The sequence below is a fragment of the Chenopodium album genome, chromosome 26, assembly GCF_948465745.1.
Source record: "Chenopodium album chromosome 26, dcCheAlbu1.1, whole genome shotgun sequence".
In the NCBI taxonomy this organism is placed as follows: domain Eukaryota; kingdom Viridiplantae; phylum Streptophyta; class Magnoliopsida; order Caryophyllales; family Amaranthaceae; genus Chenopodium; species Chenopodium album.
Genome location: NC_137859.1, coordinates 9,630,471 through 9,649,730, shown reverse-complemented (window position 1 = coordinate 9,649,730; position 19,260 = coordinate 9,630,471). Strand labels below are relative to the sequence as shown.

Sequence of the window (19,260 nt, the reverse complement as noted above, 5' to 3'; positions counted from 1 at the left end):
TAAAAGAGAAATTAGAATTGTCAAAACCATTCTTTCAAAAAAAAAAAAAATTGTCAAAACCATTGAATTGCCTCATCTTATAACAGTTAAATTGGGCTAAATTTGTGGCATTGATGGCTGAATTAATATACGTTACATTAGTACTAACTACTAACACTTAACTTTTCAGTATAAAACTAGCCAAATTATGCAGCAAAGGTGTGAAATCGTTGTTATAGTTTCCATATTTCAGTGATTTTAGTTTGTAGTTATTGCGGTCGACTGATCAAGCAAATGTGTTTTACTATGAAAGTATCCATATTTTATTGATTTGTGGCCGTAACTATTGTCGAAAATACCTAAACATCATTGATCACATTCAGAAAACCAGAATAAAGAAAGGTAATTTCTGTATTGGTTGTTGCCTTCCTACACTTTTTTTAGAAGATACAAGTTGATCGTTGTTATATTGTCATCTTACATTGTTATATTGTCATCTTACATCATGTGATTAAATTTGTATGCCTAATTGCCTATAATACAATGATAGTAAATTTCAACATAAGTTTAAGTTTTCTGTGTGCCTCATAATTGATAGAATCTTGAGATTTTTACGGGAACAAAATTTTATGATTGACACATGACACTTCATTTTCTCTTCTTATATTACGCAAATCAAATTTTAAAAATATGGAGTAATGAATATATTTCCATTTGGGTGTCTGTTTATTATGAACAAAAAAACTCCAAAAGCACTGATATCGTAATATAAATTTGTACAGGGAAATTGAAGAGCTTATGTAAGGAGAAGATGCAGATGAAGAACAACAACTCCCAGTCGATAACAAAGATGCATCATAAGATGAAAAAAATGAGACATATAGACAGGACTCTTTTTAAATTTACGAGATTTAATTGTTGCTCTTTGCTATTCAATATATATGCTATTTAAAATTTTAAGAAAATATTTCAAGTTCTAGGTAGAAAAATCTAGCAACACAACATCATGGAATGAAATTTTGTAGTTATATACAAGAATTGATTCTCTTAATTTTTGTAGTACGGAGTAATAATTTAAAAAAATCCAAACGTTTGAAATATCACTATATCTATAATCACCATATCTATAAACCAGGGCATCGCCCGGGTCACTAACTAGTTTATTATTAAAAATCATCTAAAAACTTCCATTTTTGCTTCATAGCGTGAGCAAGCAGAGCATATGCCTTTGTGTTACTTCGTTCCATTGGTACAAGCATGCTAGATGATATAGATATTAGAATCCAACTAAGTACGAATTTGATCTAAATTAGATCCTAATCCTAATCAGGAGAAAAACCCTCCCCACAAGTGATGTTGCGGTCTGTTCCTAAGTCTCAACCTCGACACTTTGATTAAAACAGAACAACTCGCTATCAGCTAATCCAAATACTTGTTAATTACAAAAATGTCCGATACTCAAATCACCCTTTAAATCCCAAATCCCCATCAAATGGGTCAAACCCACCTCAGAAAACACCCCTCCAAAATGGGTCGGGTCCATTAACTACCCATCTCACCAAACCCCCTAATCCTTTCACCCAACCTCCTATCAACCCCACCTTCACCCACCACCACACCACCATTCACCACCACCCCTTCTTTTCCCTCTTTCTCTCTCCTCCCTTTTCTCTCTCCTCCCACAATGTCCTCCTCTCCTCAACCCCAATCACCCCCACCCCAATCACCACCCCAACAATCACCACCTCCCTCACCTCCAACCACCACAATCACACCCACCACCACCTCAACCCCAACCCCACCACCACCACAACAACCACCAATAATCCAAGCCCTCTCATACTCACCCCTCAAAAAACCCCAACCAATCCCATGGTCCCACGAAGAAACCCTCAACCTCATCAAAGCTTACCAAGAAAAATGGTACTCCCTTAAACGCGGCCAACTAAAAGCCTCTCAATGGGAAGAAGTCGCCATCACTGTCGCCGCTCGTTGCGGCCTTGACGACCCCTCTAAGTCCGGCACTCAGTGCCGCCACAAGATCGAGAAGCTTCGAAAGCGGTACCGTGCCGAAAAACAGAAGATGGGTCCTAATTTTAATTACCACAATCATCCTTGGATCTATTTTAGCCTCATGGATCAGCTCGAGCGGGGGCCTCTCCCCATCTCCGCCATCGCCCCCGCCGATAATACTATTAGTAATAGTAATCATTATGTCAGACATGGTAGTGACGGTGAAGATGACGAGGAGGATGAGGAAGGAGGGGGTGTTCGGTTCGGGAGCATGGAGAAGCTGAGGAGGGATAGGGTTGGCGCGATGGGGCGGGGTTTCGGAAACGGGTATCGAAGTGGGGGTATGAGGAGTTTGAGGGATTTGAAGAAGAGGAAGAGTTATTGGGAAGGGGATGATGAAGAGGAAGAGGAAGAGGAGGTTGGATTTGAAGATGGAGGTGATGAGGAGGTTGGTGGGGTTGAGGAGAGAGAAAATGGGAGGAATTTGATGGGTGAATTGGGTGCTCAAATGAGGGGATTTGCTGAGAATTTTGTGAAAATTGAGAAGAAAAAACTTGATTTCATGAGAAATAATCAAAGAATGAGGATTGAAATGGAGAGTAAGAAGAGGGAGATGATTCTTGTTTATCAACATAAAACTATTGAATTGATTAACAAGGCTTTTACTGATGCTTCTGCTGCTGCTACTTCCTCTGATAAGAAGATGAAAATGATGAGTCCAGATTTGTGATCAAAAGTTTCAATTTTTTTTTTTATGTTCGAAGTTAGTTGTTGCGTTACTAGTTTGAATTCTACTTGTAACGGGATTATTAGTATCAAATCAAAAGGGAGTAATTTAATTTTATTGTTGTTAATTTTGTGTTACAAATTTGCAATAAAGTTTAGGTTGATGAATGATCTGCAATTATATTTGGTAGTCTCTGAAAGTAGAAATGGTACTTTGGGTGTAGTTATGTAATATTTAGGGTCAATCTTGTAATATACAAAGTACTGTACTTCATAGTGATATCAAAACTATGATTTACTAAATTGTACTGTATGAAGTTGAGAAGAACTCAGAATAACAAACATGATGTTCTTCAAAAGAATCTTTTACTTTGCATGTTCAAACACTTAGAAGTTCCAAGTTATGTTCTGCTGCTTTTATGTAAAGTACATTGTGAATAACTGTTTTTATAGGACTTGTAAAAGTCAATACTTCCAAATTAGTTTATTAGTTTTTGAAAAATTTTTTAACTGTTAATTATTTCCTGCCACAAAAAAAAAAAAAATAAAAATAAAAATAAAAAAATAAAAAAATTGTTGACTGATGTCTGATACTGTAGGACATTTAAAATGTCAACAAGTAAAAAGAGGAATCATGCCTTGATTTATCATTGCAAACATTATGATGTTTAGCAGAGTCAATATTGGAAAAATTATTCATTTATCATTGCAAAATATGCAAGTTAACTTTGACATAAGTTAATTCTTTCTACAGACTAATTCCTCCATTCTATAATCTTTGTCAATACACTTGCAAATTACCGCCATACCATTGCAAATTACTTCTGTTAAACATACATCACCACACCCTTGCAAATTACTGCATACAATGAGCTTTTGAGTCAAGGTAAAAGTACAACTAGGATGTTTCAAACCAAAAAGTACAATTAGGTTGTCCTATCAAATTTTGGAGGCTATTAATTAAGCAGTATAATTATACCACAAAATGTCATTAATTAGACACCAAAGTTACATCGAACAATCTCAGAGATTCCTATGTTTTACTAGCAACAGTTCTAGCAGAAGGCCAAGACATTCAACTGGTAGATGTAGCAAATATCGGCAACCTACTTAAGAATGACCGGCTCATTGCAGCTCAATCAGGGATTAAAAATTCATTTCATGACTTGGTTGAACTGCCCTCTGAAGATTTAGCTAAGAGGGAAGATTAGATCAGCGCTACAATGTCGATGGTAAGAGAAGAAAAACAAGTTGGTGCAGGAGCATGAGGAAGACCAACCTCATCCAGATGATAGATGTATCAAGACAATGTGGTATTTAAACTAGCTTTGATATTGCTGGTACTATAGTTGCATATAGATAATGAAATCAAGAACTGCATGGAACTCGAGAGGTGGCCAAAATTTTTTAGAGGTTTTAGGTTGTACCACTTCAATGACTTCAAGACAAACCAACAGAATGTAAAGCATACACAGAATCCTGGTTTCTGGGTGACTTGCGTACAGAGTATGGGATCTGAAGCCTGAATACGCATCACTACAGCAGAAAACAAAGGAAGCACTTGATACTGATGCTGCTGCCACAACCTATGCCAATGTTGCTTCTTTCTAACAAGGTCAACAGGGGATTATTTTCCTGTCACATCATTATTATAGTATATGGTCAACGCAAATCCAAAAACATTGCCACATATAAACTAAACCCCAATAAGTAAATTGATCAAATAATAACCTTAGCTCCTTCAGTCCTTCCATCTTCATGAATAGTGTTAAAACTGAATTCAGAAATCACATAGAAACAGATCTTCTGATGGTCTTGAGATTGGCATGTTTGATGGTTCCGGACATTATACAAAAGCTGCTTCCACCAGCAGGCATATGCACAAGTCCTGATTCTCCATTCAACATTTCTTCCAAAGCATAAAAATGCACTGCTAAAGTTTCAGCTGATGATTTATTGGAAAAGAATGCCAGACTAAGGAACTGCATATTCTGCATCTCTAAACAAACAAGGCGTTAACCACATGACCAATGAACAGGAAATATGCCAGAACAAAACAACATAAAAGTCACAAGACTCATGGTAAAGTGATGGGAGCCATCAAATGGAGAACATGAAGATACCTTAAGAGAGGAACTGACTCCAGACTGTTTCTGGAAAACTGAGGGAGTAGATATCAGATATTGCTTTCACTGCATATAGACACCATTTGGCATTTCAAAAGGACTCCCATCTAGTTTACCAATGATCACCACAAGAACATTCGCCATCCTTGAAGTGATGATAACGATTGACATCTCTTATAATTATTTCCCTTTGTGTCACTTTCGAGACAAATTTAATAAAGATATGACAATCCTCACATGCTCGAAGGTTCTTTGTGATATGAAGCCTTGTTCCAGGTTGAGTGCTGATAAGTCCAAAAGCAATTGCTAGCCTTTCACTGTGACTGCAAACCATACCGGTCTTCTCATCATCTTCAACATCATGGAATACAGTCCCAGTAGTTGGAGCATATCCAGCTTCCATTACCAATCCTGTCACCCTCTCCAATTCTGCATATATAGCATCACACATGGGATGTGTAGTGTCTCCAGAGAGGAAAGCATGAACTTCATTTTTCAATTCTATCCAACTACATGCTATGTTCTTTTTAACTCCTTTATCAATCATCAATCTTCTCACCCTTGCAACTCCATCCCATTGTCCAGCTTGTGCATATATATTAGACAAAATCACATAATTTCCCGAGTCATTAGGTTGGAGCTCAATGATCTTCTCCAATGCTAATTCTCCCAATTCTACATTTCCATGGATCTTACACGCATTTAGCAATGAACCCCAAACAGCAGAATCCGGCGTAACCTTCATTTCCATAATGAGATCACGAGCCTCCTTTAGTCGGCCAGTATGGCCAAGGAGATCAACCATGCATGTATAATGTTGCACCGTAGGATTGATATGATACTCTTCAATCATTTGGTTAAAATATCTCCAACCTTCATCCAGTAAACGACCATGACGACAAGCAGAAAGGACCCCCACAAAAGTAATATGATCAGGCACATAGCCTTGTCTGATCATTTCCTCAAATAAGTCAATTGCATCATCGTAACAACCATGCATAGCATACCCAGAAACCATAGCATTCCAAGCAACAACCCTTTTCTCCTGAAGCCTCTCAAACACACTCCTTGCAACTCTAACCGACCCACATTTTGCATACATATCTACAAGAGCAGTTTTAACCTTGTCTTGAAACGCAAACCCTTGCCGCCAACTAAACCCATGAATCTCCCTACCCTGAGGAAGAGCACCAATGTCAGCTGAAGCCGATATAACTGTCACCAAGGTAGCAACAGTAGGCCTCTGACTCGCAAACGCCATCTCACTGCACAAAGTAAGTGCATCTTCCGGGTGCCCATTTTGGGCATAAGCAGCAAGCATAGAGTTCCACAAAACAACATCCCTACTTACAATTTTATCAAAAACACCTCTAGCACTCTCCAAACAACCACATTTTGCATACATATCAATAAGTGCAGCACCCACAAACACATCATTATCCCAACCAGTTCTGATAACATGCTCATGAATCTCCCTACCCTCCTTAACAGCCAAAAGCGCCGAGCACGCCTTTAGCACAAAAGGGAAAGTAAAGTTATCAGGATTAAGCCCATGATCAAGCAACTGATAATAAAGTGATATAGCAACTTGATAAGGTCCATCCCACGCATACCCACGAATCAAAACATTCCATAAAAACAAATTACTCTTAGGCATTTTATCAAACAGTTGGTGTGCATAAACCAAAGCATTGCAATTACAATAAAGATCAACAAGTTTTGTAGCTAAACCAACATTTAAAGCTAACCCAGATAGGCAAATTTGAGCATGAATCTGCTTACCAGGTTCAATCGCTCTTTGAGAAATACAAGATTTAAGAAGGGTGGCGTAATTTGCAGGAGACAAAGAACAACTGGGTTTGATTGAAAAATTAGATTTTGAAGATGGGTAATTAAAGTTTTTGCTGTTGTTTCTATAATTAGTAGCTACTGGTGATGCAAATGAGCGATAATGAGCATTTTTCAGAAGTAAAAAGGGTGAAATGAAGAAGAAATGGGTGTTAATTTCATTGAAAAAACAGGGTAATGAAGAACAACAGTAAGAGATTTTCCGCAAGCTTATTGCGGCATGGAGTAGCATTTTGATGCATTGGATTGAAGACTAGTTTCATTCAATTGGGGGTAATAAGAGGCCGCCCTTCACAAGAGGTTAAATTTGTAAAATTACAGGTAAAGTCGTTTCGGGGTTAAACCAGTAGCGGTTTAAGACAAAGAATAGTTTTGCAGATGAACATTAAAAAAATTCAATTAGTTACAGTAGCTTTGTCACTTAAAGAAACATAGTTTGTTTCCCGTGTTGAAAAAACTTGTTAGGTAATAAAAATTTTGGCTGGAATTTCAAAGTGATGAATATGCTAAGTGTAGACATCCATTTGTGTCTCCCCAAAACCAAACCCAGTGATTGAATGCCTTTCACGTCGAACCATAATCGAATGAGGTAAAAGTGGTTGAAAGTCAAGTGTTGCGGTTTAGTTTTATTAAAATTCTCTTCTCTCTGTTTTGAAAATAACTCTATTTGTTTTAAAATAGCCAAACCAGTTTAGTTTGGTCCATAATTAAGGTCCAATAATAGTGTAGTTGGATGGGGTTCGAAGAGACCTTTCCAACGATATATTATAAGACCAATTCCGATGAATATTGAGGAAGTTATAGCCAAAATACTAAACTGGGCCCGGTTAGTTATTTACATACGGCCCAATGATCTAGAGGAGGGCCCAATGTTAATTATTATTCCTAAAATTATTAGGATTAATTATAATTTTCTAGAAGTTTCTAGAAAGTTCTTTTTAATTCTAATATTATTAGATTTAATAATTATTTATTTTTAAAATGGACTTTTATTTAAAAACATTATTTTATTATTATTATTATCTTAAGAATACGTATTTTATCTTCTGTACGGATTCCGTAGATTAAGTTGATTAAAGATCGAATTCCGCGTGAAGAAAACGCGCTAATACAGGTTGTCGCCAAACGACAAGTCTGTCGCCATGCGACAGACCCTGTCGCCTCGCGACAGAGTCGATTTCTGGCGACAGCGTGTAGTTTTATTCCTTATCAAATTCTGTATTTTTCCGGACTATTTTCATTATAAATAGGGTCCCGAACTTCTGTTTTCAGATCATCAACGATCATCATCAATTCTTACTTAATTCTCTCTATTCTCTCTATTCTCTCTTAAAGCAATATAGCTTAATTCTTTTCTCTCTCTTTTTAAACCAACCTTTTACTAAACACAATTCCGCATTCACAAGACTTAAAGTCTCTTAGTCAAGTTCGAAGTTGTCTTCGCCCTAGACGTGCAAGGTTTGATAATTTTTGAGGGTTTGGTCCAAATCTAGTCAAAACTTTATTTAATTTGATTTCAATTTAATTCTTTAGTTATTCTTTATTTATTTTCCTTGAAGTTTACTAACTTGTGTATTTTGTTATTAGAAAGAGGTACGAGGCTTCAAAGTAAGTAGATTAACTTACTCTCTATTTCTTTCACAATGTAGATTGCATGCTTATTATTGTTTTATATTCCTAGTATCATGTTAGGATGTTAATTTTATGCTTTCTAGTGTCATGTTTAGGGTGCCTTTACTTATTTCTAATATCATAATATCATGTTAGTACCATGTTAGGTTTAAAGCTTTGATCTTTATTGCTTAGTGACATGCTAGGAGTTGTTATTAATCTTGTTAGTATCATGCCTAGGATCTTACTATTATTTTAAGCTTTATTATGCCTTATCATGTTATTATCATCATCATTATTATTTATTGATGTATTATTATGTTGCTTGATATATTTTATTGTTATTGCTTGATCACACCTTTTATGATTGCTAAAGGGAATTTGTACTTGAAATCATGCTTAATAAGATAATTATTAATTTGGTTTAGGCTAATGTGATTTTAATTCAAGTGATCGCCAATAATAGAATTATTTGTGCATTAATATTCAACCAACGTAGATAAACAGGGTAGGTTTAATATGATGTTTGTATGTTATTCGAAAAGCGCACATGAATACGAGCAGAATAAAGTAGAGGCCTATTTTATAGGGCGGGTCCTTTCTTTTGTAGATTGGATTCGTACCCTCATCCCCGGACCCTATTTGGTTCAAGACCTTATGGAGTTGATGGTCCTTTTGGATTGTCTTTTTCTTCCCTTTGGAACGCCACCATACTCAAGTATATGATCACAGTGGGGTTCAAGTTTGGGGTCATAATGCTTGAAATATTCCCTACACTAAGAGTCTAAGACATATGATGTAAAATTCTCTCTAACATTTATTTCACAAAAAAAATAAAGTGATGCTAAGTGAAAATTAAAGGCCATATATCAGAGGAACCAAGTTTACTAATCTTAAAATATATAGGTTTATTAAAATAAAATTAAAAAAATAATAAAATTAAATAAAAAAAGATTGAGCAAAATCAGATATCGAATTTAATTAATATTAGATCAAACTACCCGTATGAATAAGGTGATCCCTCGATGTATTTAACAGCATTTGGAATTTTTATGAAGGCGAGATCAGATTCACTAAGAGTTCCAAAAAAGTTGATGATAAGTTTGATTTGTTCGACGGGATTTTTACCGAGGAAGAGAGGTTTGCGGCCTAGTATCTCCGCAAGGATGCATCCTACAGACCAAACGTCAATTGCCGCATCACTCATTTGAATTAAAAATAGTTTGTTTGAAATATTATCATATTCACTTGTTAAAAAATAGAGAATCAAGCACAGTTACGATACTATGGCGGTGCATGACGCGCATTTAATGTCATGACGAGCCTTGATTGCAACTCCGTTGGCAGATGAGGCAGCGATAATATCAAGCTTGTCGTTCTTTGGAAGAAAATACTCTATGCTTGACTTTATACTATATATCACTACGACAAATGCGCCTCAATCCCAGTTCATAAATCCGTCATGCGAAAGACGGTGTTGAAGCTACGACCAATGGAAAAACACTTGAACTAAATTTTTATACACCGTCATAGTGGAAACTTAAATTCCATAGATTATCGATCAATCTCGTTAATTCTCTCTCGCTTTCGTTTAGTTTTGTTTGCTTTATTTTGTAATCTTTAACTTTTGGAGTTTTTTTTATAAATAATGATAACAAATCTACTTATATACCAGTATACAACTTATAAGAGTAGATTGAATAATTCTTAACAAAGTAATTTGTATTATTCCCTTCATTTCTGAATAATTGACAACACCAAACGTGGCAAACATCTATATCTAGATTTTTTTAAATTTATTTTTTATTTATAAATATGATTTATTCCCTCTATTCGATTGTTCCCACAATGACGTGACACACAAGCCAATATAAAATTATATATTTTAATTTTTAAATTTGTTTCTATAAAAGTTGGTCAAATTTATTATATAAATATTAAAAATAACAAACAAAGTGCATTAATTATTTAAGAGCAGAGGAAGTAGTATAAAATTATAAAGAGGTGAAAGACGTATGTTTATGGTATAGCTTCTTGAGTGTGTATATATAATTGAATGCCCAAGACCTATATTAATAGTTGTAGATAGAGCATAGAAGAAATCAAGAAATGGCTAGAAGATTCTAAGAACTTTTTCATCATTCTTGTATTCATGGTGTTCTGGAATATTCACGAAGTATATTTCTAGTTACTTCCTATGTTAAGAATTCTATAATCATTTTAGTGGCTTTCATGATACAAGCTAGTAGAAAAATCTAAACAAAATGAATAGCATTACCAATCATGCTACATGTAAAGTAACTAGATGAACAAATACTCCATCAAATTAATGGGCCTAAAATTTGGGTCACAACCAACAACTTGTTCACAAGAAAATGTTGCTTGAAAACACCAGTATTTGCATTCCTTTGAACTTTTGAAGTAAACATGATATAGGAGTTACCAAAATTTACATGTGTTGGTTTTGTGTTGGTTTTGAATCTCCATTTTCATTGAGCTTGGAAATAGTGTAGGAAATATGACTAATAGCAATCAAAATAATCAAATGGCTTATTTGGAAACTGTCGTGGCGTGACAATAGATCAATGCCCTAAATTCGAATTTGCCCCGCAAGGTACACACAGACTCGTAGCAATCGACCTCCAGGGATACATGACTCCAACTCTTCGGTGTTCACAAATCACAAGATACATGTAGACAGCAGTCCTAAGGCAAAGGTTAATTGTGATCGAGAATGGCTGAATTGGACTAGGTGTGGTAGCAAGGAACGCATTTAGGGATGTGATTTTGACTGTCTACTTTTTTTTTTTTTTTTTATATATTGGAGCTTATAATTCGGATTTACAACTCATTTGAATTAGAAATAGTTAGTTTGAAATATTATCAGATTTTCTTGTTAATTTCATTATATAGCTGCTATTGGCTTGGCATTAAGAGTAGGGATGTCAATGGGGCGGGGCGGATCTTGGCCTACCCATCCCCATCCCCACCTAACATTTTCATCTCCATCCCCGCGGCGGGTCCAATATTCATCCCCGTTCCCGCCCCGGCGAGTATAACTCTAAAACCATCCTCCACTTAGATATCCATCCCCACCTAATCCCCACCAAAGACCCGCCTAATCCCCACCCAAGACCTACCTAATTTTCGTCTCTCAAATACACAATCCTACATTATTCATACGGATTATAATAATAAAAAAAACATTCTTAATATTACACACATTTTTGTTATAATATAAGTGTAGTACAAAGTATTATAATTGATATTTTATTTCACGTAATTATTTTATAAAATAGTATAAAAGTATATAATTTTGCTTGTAAAGATATATAGATGTTGGTATGAGGTGGAGATGGGGTGGGTAAGAAGTGGGGCGGGTGAGGCGGGGCGGGTACAACTTAAAATCCATCCCCGCCCCATCACCATGGCGGATTGTTTTTATCCCCATCCCCGCCCACCACCCGCCAAACCGAGACCATGAGGCGGGGATGGCCGGGGCGGGTCTCCTACTTGACCCGCCCCACTAACATCCCTAATCTCAGGGTAATATAATGTCGTTCAGACACATATATGACCATTATATGTTGTCATAAATGTCCGTGGTAGGCTTGAGTTCACGAAATCGGTGCAGCTTTCGAAAGGGTAAATTTACCGTTTTAAGGCAAATTGGATGGTTCCACCAACCCGCTTGGACTCCCGGAGGGTATTAGGAACCATGGTAAACATCTCGGGAATTTTTATTTTTGGGCAAAAAATGGTCAAAAAATTCCAAAACAAAAGACTATTATCCACGCTTTTTGAGGAATTTTGGAGGTTACGAGGCCTGGTTGCAAAAAATCTTGAGACCCTAGGGGATACATCTCAGGGTTGCCGTTCGGAACCATATATGACCATTATATGTTGTCCTAAATGTCCGTGGTAGGCTTGAGTTAACGAAATCGGTGCAAGTTGTGAAAGGGTAAATTGACAGTTTTAAGGCAAATTGGATGGTTCCACCAACCCAATTGGACTCCCGGAGGATATTAGGAACCATGGTAAACATCTCGGCAATTTTTATTTCCGGGCGAAAAATGATCAAAAAATTCCAAATTTGAAGGCTATTATCCACGCTTTTTGAGGAATTTTGGAGGTTACGAGGCCCGGTGGCGAAAAGTCTCGTGACCCTAGGAGATACATCTCAGGGTTATATAATTGGTAGAGGGAATAATCGGTCGTTGGACAATCACCCTAAAACCAAACAATATTTCTACCTAAACCAACCTAAGACAAGTCTAGGGTAAGTAGAGGATCGTATCCACAAGGAATGGGTAAGGACACCAAGAGTATAAAATGGTTGCAATCTAGTTCGGTCACAAATTAGGGGTTTTGATTGGATAACTACTATGGAGACAAACACTAGGGGGAAATGGGAATCGACTCCAACCGAACCAACGGATCAAATCAATAGGCAAGCATGAACATAAATTGGGTGATAGCGAGGGCACTCAACATTGCCTTCTTTCGAAGCCACAACACTAAGCAATCCTAAACCAAACTCAACTAACAAGATAGGTCAACCAAGTCTTAACAATGGGAAGTAGACTACTAACTCGAGTTTGTCTTTCAATCGATCCAAGAAAGCATTAAGGCACAAACAATTGGGATTTCTCACCTAATTGTTGCAACCAAGACTACTACATCATTCAAACAAGGAACCATAATCAAGAGGAATTTAGCATAATCATATAAGAATAGGCTCACAACTAGACTCCATCTCTCAATGCTAGCATAGAAGTGAATACATGAGCAATAAGTGGCCAACCAATTACACATGCAATTAACTAATCCCTTAACAATCAATCATCAACCCAAAATGAACATGCAAGCACAAACATCAATCAACCCATGGCTTGGTTGGGTCTTCACCCAACCCCTAGCTAATTCTACTCACAAATCATGGTGAAAATCAATTTAGCAATAAAATCTAGGGTACATGAATTCAATTAAACTAGGAGAGAGATTAAACAAGGATGATTGAACATGCAAGAACAATTAACAAAGATTACGCAAGAACTAAGATTAACCAAAGATAAAATCAGAAAATTAAATAACAAAGGAGAGAGAAAGAGATTACTAATTGATGCTCCAACGTTGAGAATAATTGTTGTTGAAATTGATAGAACAAACTTCCAATAATTCTTACAAAATGATTGAGTTTTGAAAATCTAAACTAAGAGAGAGGAAAACTATGAACTAATTAAGAGAATAAGTCTAGAGGAGTTAAGAAGGAAGAAATCCCCATACAAATGAGCCCCCAAAAGCTATTTATAACCCCCAGTTACATAGCAAACTCCGCAATAGAAAGCTCGCAGAACCTATCGGGAGAGCCCTCTCCAAGGTTTGGAGAGGCCGCTCCTAGGGACTGGAGAGGCAGCTCCATGTCTTGGAGAGGCCGCTCCAAACCAGGGGAGATTGGGGCAGAATGTTGCGTAGCAAGGTGGAGAGGGCTCTCCAAAAAGGTGGAGAGGCCGCTCCCCTATGTTAGAGAGGTCTGTCCTCATCTCTTCTTTCAAATCTGCCAAGTGAGGCAGGAAGTTCAACAACGAGGTGGAGAGGCGCGACCTATGTTGGAGAGGCCTCTCCTCACCAAATTCCTTAAAACTGCCAAGGAAGGAAGTAGCTACAGCAGCGGGGTGGAGAGGCCTCTCCACTGACCTGGAGAGGCTGAGAGAACGCGCCACTCTATGGAGAGGCCTCTCCACTGCACATCTCTCTTTCTTCTTGACTTGGGTCCTTTTTCTTGGCTTATTTCCATCATCTTCTTGCTTCTAACCTTGGTTCAACATCCTAGGCTACAATTGGTCGTCTTTGGACCTAAAATCTCAACAAAAAACACGAACAACCCGTGAAGCATAAGATACACAAAAATTGCATAAAAATAAAGTGAATAATGAACTAAGGCATCAATTCCTCACATATTCAACGATAAAAACTACTCTATAATCATACAAAATAGCATGCTATCAATAATGCCGTTTGGAACCATATATGAACAATATATGTTGTCATAAATGTCTGTGGTTGGCTTGAGTTCACGAAATCAGTGCAAGTTTTGAAAGGGTAAATTGACCGTTTTAAGGCAAATTGGATGGTTCCACCAACCCATTTGGACTCCCGGAGGGTATTAGCAACCCTGGAAAACATCTCGGCAATTTTTATTTTCGGACGAAAAAAGGTCAAAAAATTCCAAAACTGATGGCTATTATCCACGCTTTTTGAGGAATTTTAGAGGTTACGAGGCCCGGTGGCAAAAAGTGTCGAGACCTTAGGGGATACATCTAGGAGTCATATAATGCCATTCTGAACCATATATGACCATTATATGATGTCATACATGTCCGTGGTAGGCTTAAGTTCACGAAATCGGTGCAAGTTGCGAAAGGGTAAATTGATTGTTTAAGGCAAATTGGATGGTTCCACCAACCCAATTGGACCCCCGGAGGGTATTAGAAACCCTGGTAAACATCTCAGCAATTTTAATTTTCGGACGGAAAAAGGTACAGTAAAAAAATTCCAAAACTGATGGCTATTATCCACGCTTTTTGAGGAATATTGGAGATTACGGGGCCCGGTGGTAAAAAGTCTCGAGACCTTAGGGGATACATCTCAGGATCATCTAATGCCGTTCTGAACCATATATGACCATTATATGTTGTCATAAATGTCCGTGGTTGGTTTGAGTTCACGAAATCGGTGCAAGTTTCGAAAGAGTAAATTGCTTGTTTTAAGGCAAATTGGATGGTTCCACCAACCCAATTGGAGTCCCGGAGAGTATTAGCAACCCTGGAAAACATCTCGGCAATTTTTATTTTCTGACGAAAAAAGGTCAAAAAAATTCCAAAATTGATGGATATTATCCACGTTTTTTCAGGAATTTTGGAGGTTATGGGGCCCGGTGGCAAAAAGTCTCGAGACTTTAGGGGAAACATCTCAGGGTCATATAATGCCATTCTAAACCATATATGACCATTACATGTTGTCAAAAATGTCCGTGGTAGGCTTGAGTTCTCGAAATCGGTGCAAGTTATGAAAGGGTAAATTGATTGTTTTAATGCAAATTGGATTGTTCCACCAACCCAATTGGACTCCTGGAGGGTATTAACAACCCTGGTAAACATCTCCGCAATTTTTATTTTTGAACGAAAAAAGGTAAAAAAATTCCAAAACTGAAGGCTATTATCCACGCTTTATGAGGAATTTTGGAGGTTACGGGGCCTGGTGGCAAAAAGTCTCGAGACCTTAGGGAATACATCTCAGGGTCATATAATGTCGTTCTGAACCAAATATGACCATTATATGTTGTCATAAATGGTCGTGGTTGGCTTGAGTTCACAAAATCGATGCAAGTTTCGAAAGGGTAAATTGATCGTTTTAAGGCAAATTAAATGGTTCCAGCAACCCAATTGGACTCCTGGAGGGTATTAAGAACCCTGGTAAACATCTCGATGATATTTATTTTTGAGCGAAAAAAGGTCAAAAAATTCCAAAACTGAAGGCTATTATCCGCGCTTTTTGAGGAATTTTGGAGGTTACAGGGCCTAGTGGCAAAAAGCCTCGAGATCTTAGTGGATACATCTCAATGTCATATAATGCTGTTCTAAACCATATATGACCATTATATGTTGTCATAAATGTCCGTGGTAGGTTTGAGTTTACGAAATCGGTGCAAGTTGCGAAAGGGTAAGTTGACCGTTTTAAGACAAATTGGATGGTTCCACCAACCCAATTGGACTCCCGGAGGGTATTAGAGACCATGGTAAATATCTCGGCAATTATTATTTCCGGGCGAAAAAAGGTCAAAAAATTCTAATATTGAAGGCTATAATTCACGCTTTTTGAGGAATTTTGGAGGTTACGGGCCCGGTGGCGTAAAGTCTCGAGACCTTAGAGGATACATCTCAGGTTCATATAATGCCATTCGGAGCCATATATGACCATTATATGTTGTCATAAATGTCCGTGGTAGGCTTGAGTTCACAAAATCAGTGCAAGTTGCAAAAGGTTAAATCGACCGTTTTAAGGAAAATTGGATGGTTCCATTAACCCAATTGGACTCCCGGAGGGTAGTAGGAACCCTGGTAAACATCTCGGCAATTTTTATTTTCGGGCGAAAAATGGTCAAAAAATTCCAAAAGTAAAGACTATTATCCACGCTTTTTGTGGAATTTTAGAGGTTACGGGGCCTGGTGGAGAAAACTCTTGAGGCCCTAGGGGGATACATCTCAGGGCCATATAATGCCATTATGAACCATATATGACCATTATATGTTGTCATAAATGTTCGTGGTAGGCTTGAGTTTAACGAAATCGGTGCAAGTTGTGAAAAGGTAAATTGACAGTTTTAAGGCAAATTGGATGGTTCCACCAACCCAATTGGACTCCCGAAGGATATTAGGAACCATGGTAAACATCTCGGCAATTTTTATTTCCGTGCGAAAAAAGGTCAAAAAATTTCAAATTTGAAGGCTATTATCCATGCTTTTTGAGGAATTTTGGAGGTTACGGGGCCAGGTGGCAAAAAGTCTCATGGCTCTAGGAGATACATCTCAGGGTTATATAATGTCGTTCGAAACCATATATGACCATTATATGTTGTCATAAATGTCCGTAGTAGGCTTGAATTCACGAAATCGGTGCTAGTTTCGAAAGGGTAAATTGACCGTTTTAAGGCAAATTGGATGGTTCCACCAACCCAATTGGACTCCCGTAGGATATTAGAAACCCTGGTAAACATCTCTTCAATTTTTATTTTCGGCCAAAAAAGGTTAAAAAATTTCAAAACTGAAGGCAATTATCCACGCTTTTTGAGGAATTTTGGAGATTGCGCGGCCTGGTGGAGAAAAGTCTCGAGACCAATGGGATACATCCTAGGTAGGGATGTCAATGGGGCGGATCTTGGCCTTCCCATCCCCATCCCCACTTAACATTTTCATCCCCATCCCCGCGGCGGGTCCGATATTCATCCCCGTCCCCGCCCCGGCGAGTATAACTCCAAAACCATCGCCGCGCAACCCCCCACTTGGATGTCAATCTCCACCTAATCCCGACCAAAGACCCGCCTAATCCCCACTCAAGACTCACCTAATTTTCGTCTCTCAAATACACAACGTACATAATTAATATTGATTATAATCATAAAAAAACATTCTTAATATTACACACATTTTTGTTATAATATTAGTGTAGTACAAAGTATTATAATTGATATTTTATTTCACGTAATTTTTTTTTTTAAATACTATAAAAGTATATAATTTTGCTTGTAAAGATATATAGATGTAGGTATGAGATGAGGATAGGGCGGGTACGGAGTGGGGAAGGGCGGGGATGGGGCGGGTACAACTTAAGTGTAGTACATTTTTGTATATTTTATTGATATTTTATTTCAAGTAATTATTTTATAAAATAGTATAAAAGTATATAATTTTGCTTGTAAAGATATATAGATGTAGGTATGAGGTGGAATGGGGTGGGTACGAAGTAGGGCGGGGCGGGGATGGGACGGGTACAACTTAAAATCCATCCCCGCCTCATCACCCATGGCGGGTATTGTTTTTATCCCCATCCCCGCCAAACCGAGACCCATCCCCGCTCCACTGAGGCGGGGATTGGGCGGGTCTCCTACTTGACCCGCCCCACTGACATCCTTAATTAAGAGATCCTGATCCTCCAAAAAAAAAAAGAAAAAAGAAAAAAAATCCAATATAAATATTATGTACTACGTATATACTTGTAATCATTTAGAACATATATATGCAATGCCTATAGCTTCGGTACGTACATGTACTAGTGCTGCACTGTAGAAGATAGAACCATGTTTTGATCTATGTATTTTTTTTTTTTTTTTTGACAAAGAGTACTAATAACGAAATACAAACAAAAACGAAGACAACCAACTAAACTACACAAAAGCACCAAAGAGACACTTGCGAGCAAACTTTATTCGAGCCAAGTTGGAGTACTTGAAGTCCACGCTAGGCCCACGAACACGTTTTGTACCTACACGAACCACCTGGCAACCTGCAATTGGACTAGGGCAAACCACTGAAGAACCTTTTTTCCTAAACCGAGGATGAAATATAGCATTATGACGACGAATTGGATGACCCAAAGACCTGGCACTGGAATGCAAAGTGGCCAACTGGAAACTGAACCCACAAATTTTTCCCACAATCTCCTGTGAACTCACTCCTCCCATATAACTATTACCATTAGAAAGAGTGGCAGTCATGCTCTCCGAACTGTTGTGCGCCACTAGAGCATCTAAGGACTGCTGCGAAATGGGAACCGGCTGAGACTTTGGAATGGGCACCGTCCGCCGCTCCTCGTCACAGGATACATTTAGTGAAGGTAAGGCAGTTGATTCTTCTACACTTGGCTTCACATCGTGGGAGACTTCCATCGTGAAAGAGGTGACCACCTCCTCCGGATATGACTGCAAAACCGGAGCACACATGGACTGGGAAATAGGAGCCGACTGGAACTGTATAGAGGGCACTGCCTGTCGCTCCAATCCACAAAGGTACTTAACCGAAGTAGAAATAGAGGTCTCTGCTTCCCTAGAAGTTACATCTTGGGGACCTCTGTCTGGATAGAAATTTTACTCGGACGAACCCGAACGGACATTAACGACATCGACTTAGGATGATAGAACTGAATAACCTTGCCTTGCATAACTTGCTGCAAATTTGAGGAAGAAAGTCGAAGGGATGAATGCGAACCGTGTTGACAAACAAACTTATGCATACGAGAGTCTTCAACTTCTTGATGAACTGGTGTTGAGAGCTTACGATCCCCGCCTTTACTTACCGAGACCGAATGGAAATCACACTCACTGCATATCAACACTCACTGAATCCGGTGGAAAAACCTTGCAACCTCTGTCTTTACGATCCCTTGATCTATGTATTTAGTA

The 19,260-nt window shown here is 38.0% G+C and overlaps 1 protein-coding gene and 1 pseudogene across 3 annotated transcripts; one reads left to right on the top strand and one right to left on the bottom strand.

Annotated features, from left to right (window-relative positions):
- Positions 1–1,169: 1,169 nt before the first annotated feature.
- On the top strand, positions 1,170–3,085 carry LOC145618256 (uncharacterized). Its single transcript, XM_081673032.1, has one exon. The coding sequence runs from the start codon at positions 1,664–1,666 to the stop codon at positions 2,720–2,722; it is 1,059 nt and encodes a 352-aa protein (XP_081529158.1). The 5' UTR covers positions 1,170–1,663; the 3' UTR covers positions 2,723–3,085.
- Positions 3,086–3,516: 431 nt separating this feature from the next.
- On the bottom strand, positions 3,517–6,924 carry LOC145618255 (pentatricopeptide repeat-containing protein At2g01510, mitochondrial pseudogene; annotated as a pseudogene). 2 transcript variants are annotated; one of them, XR_014107882.1, is made up of 3 exons: positions 4,842–6,924; positions 4,450–4,717; positions 3,517–4,353 (listed from the first exon to the last, which is right to left on the bottom strand). The product of XR_014107882.1 is annotated as a pentatricopeptide repeat-containing protein At2g01510, mitochondrial pseudogene, transcript variant X1 (transcript). The 2 variants fall into 2 exon arrangements; XR_014107883.1 differs by having other exon boundaries at positions 4,450–4,709.
- Positions 6,925–19,260: the final 12,336 nt, after the last annotated feature.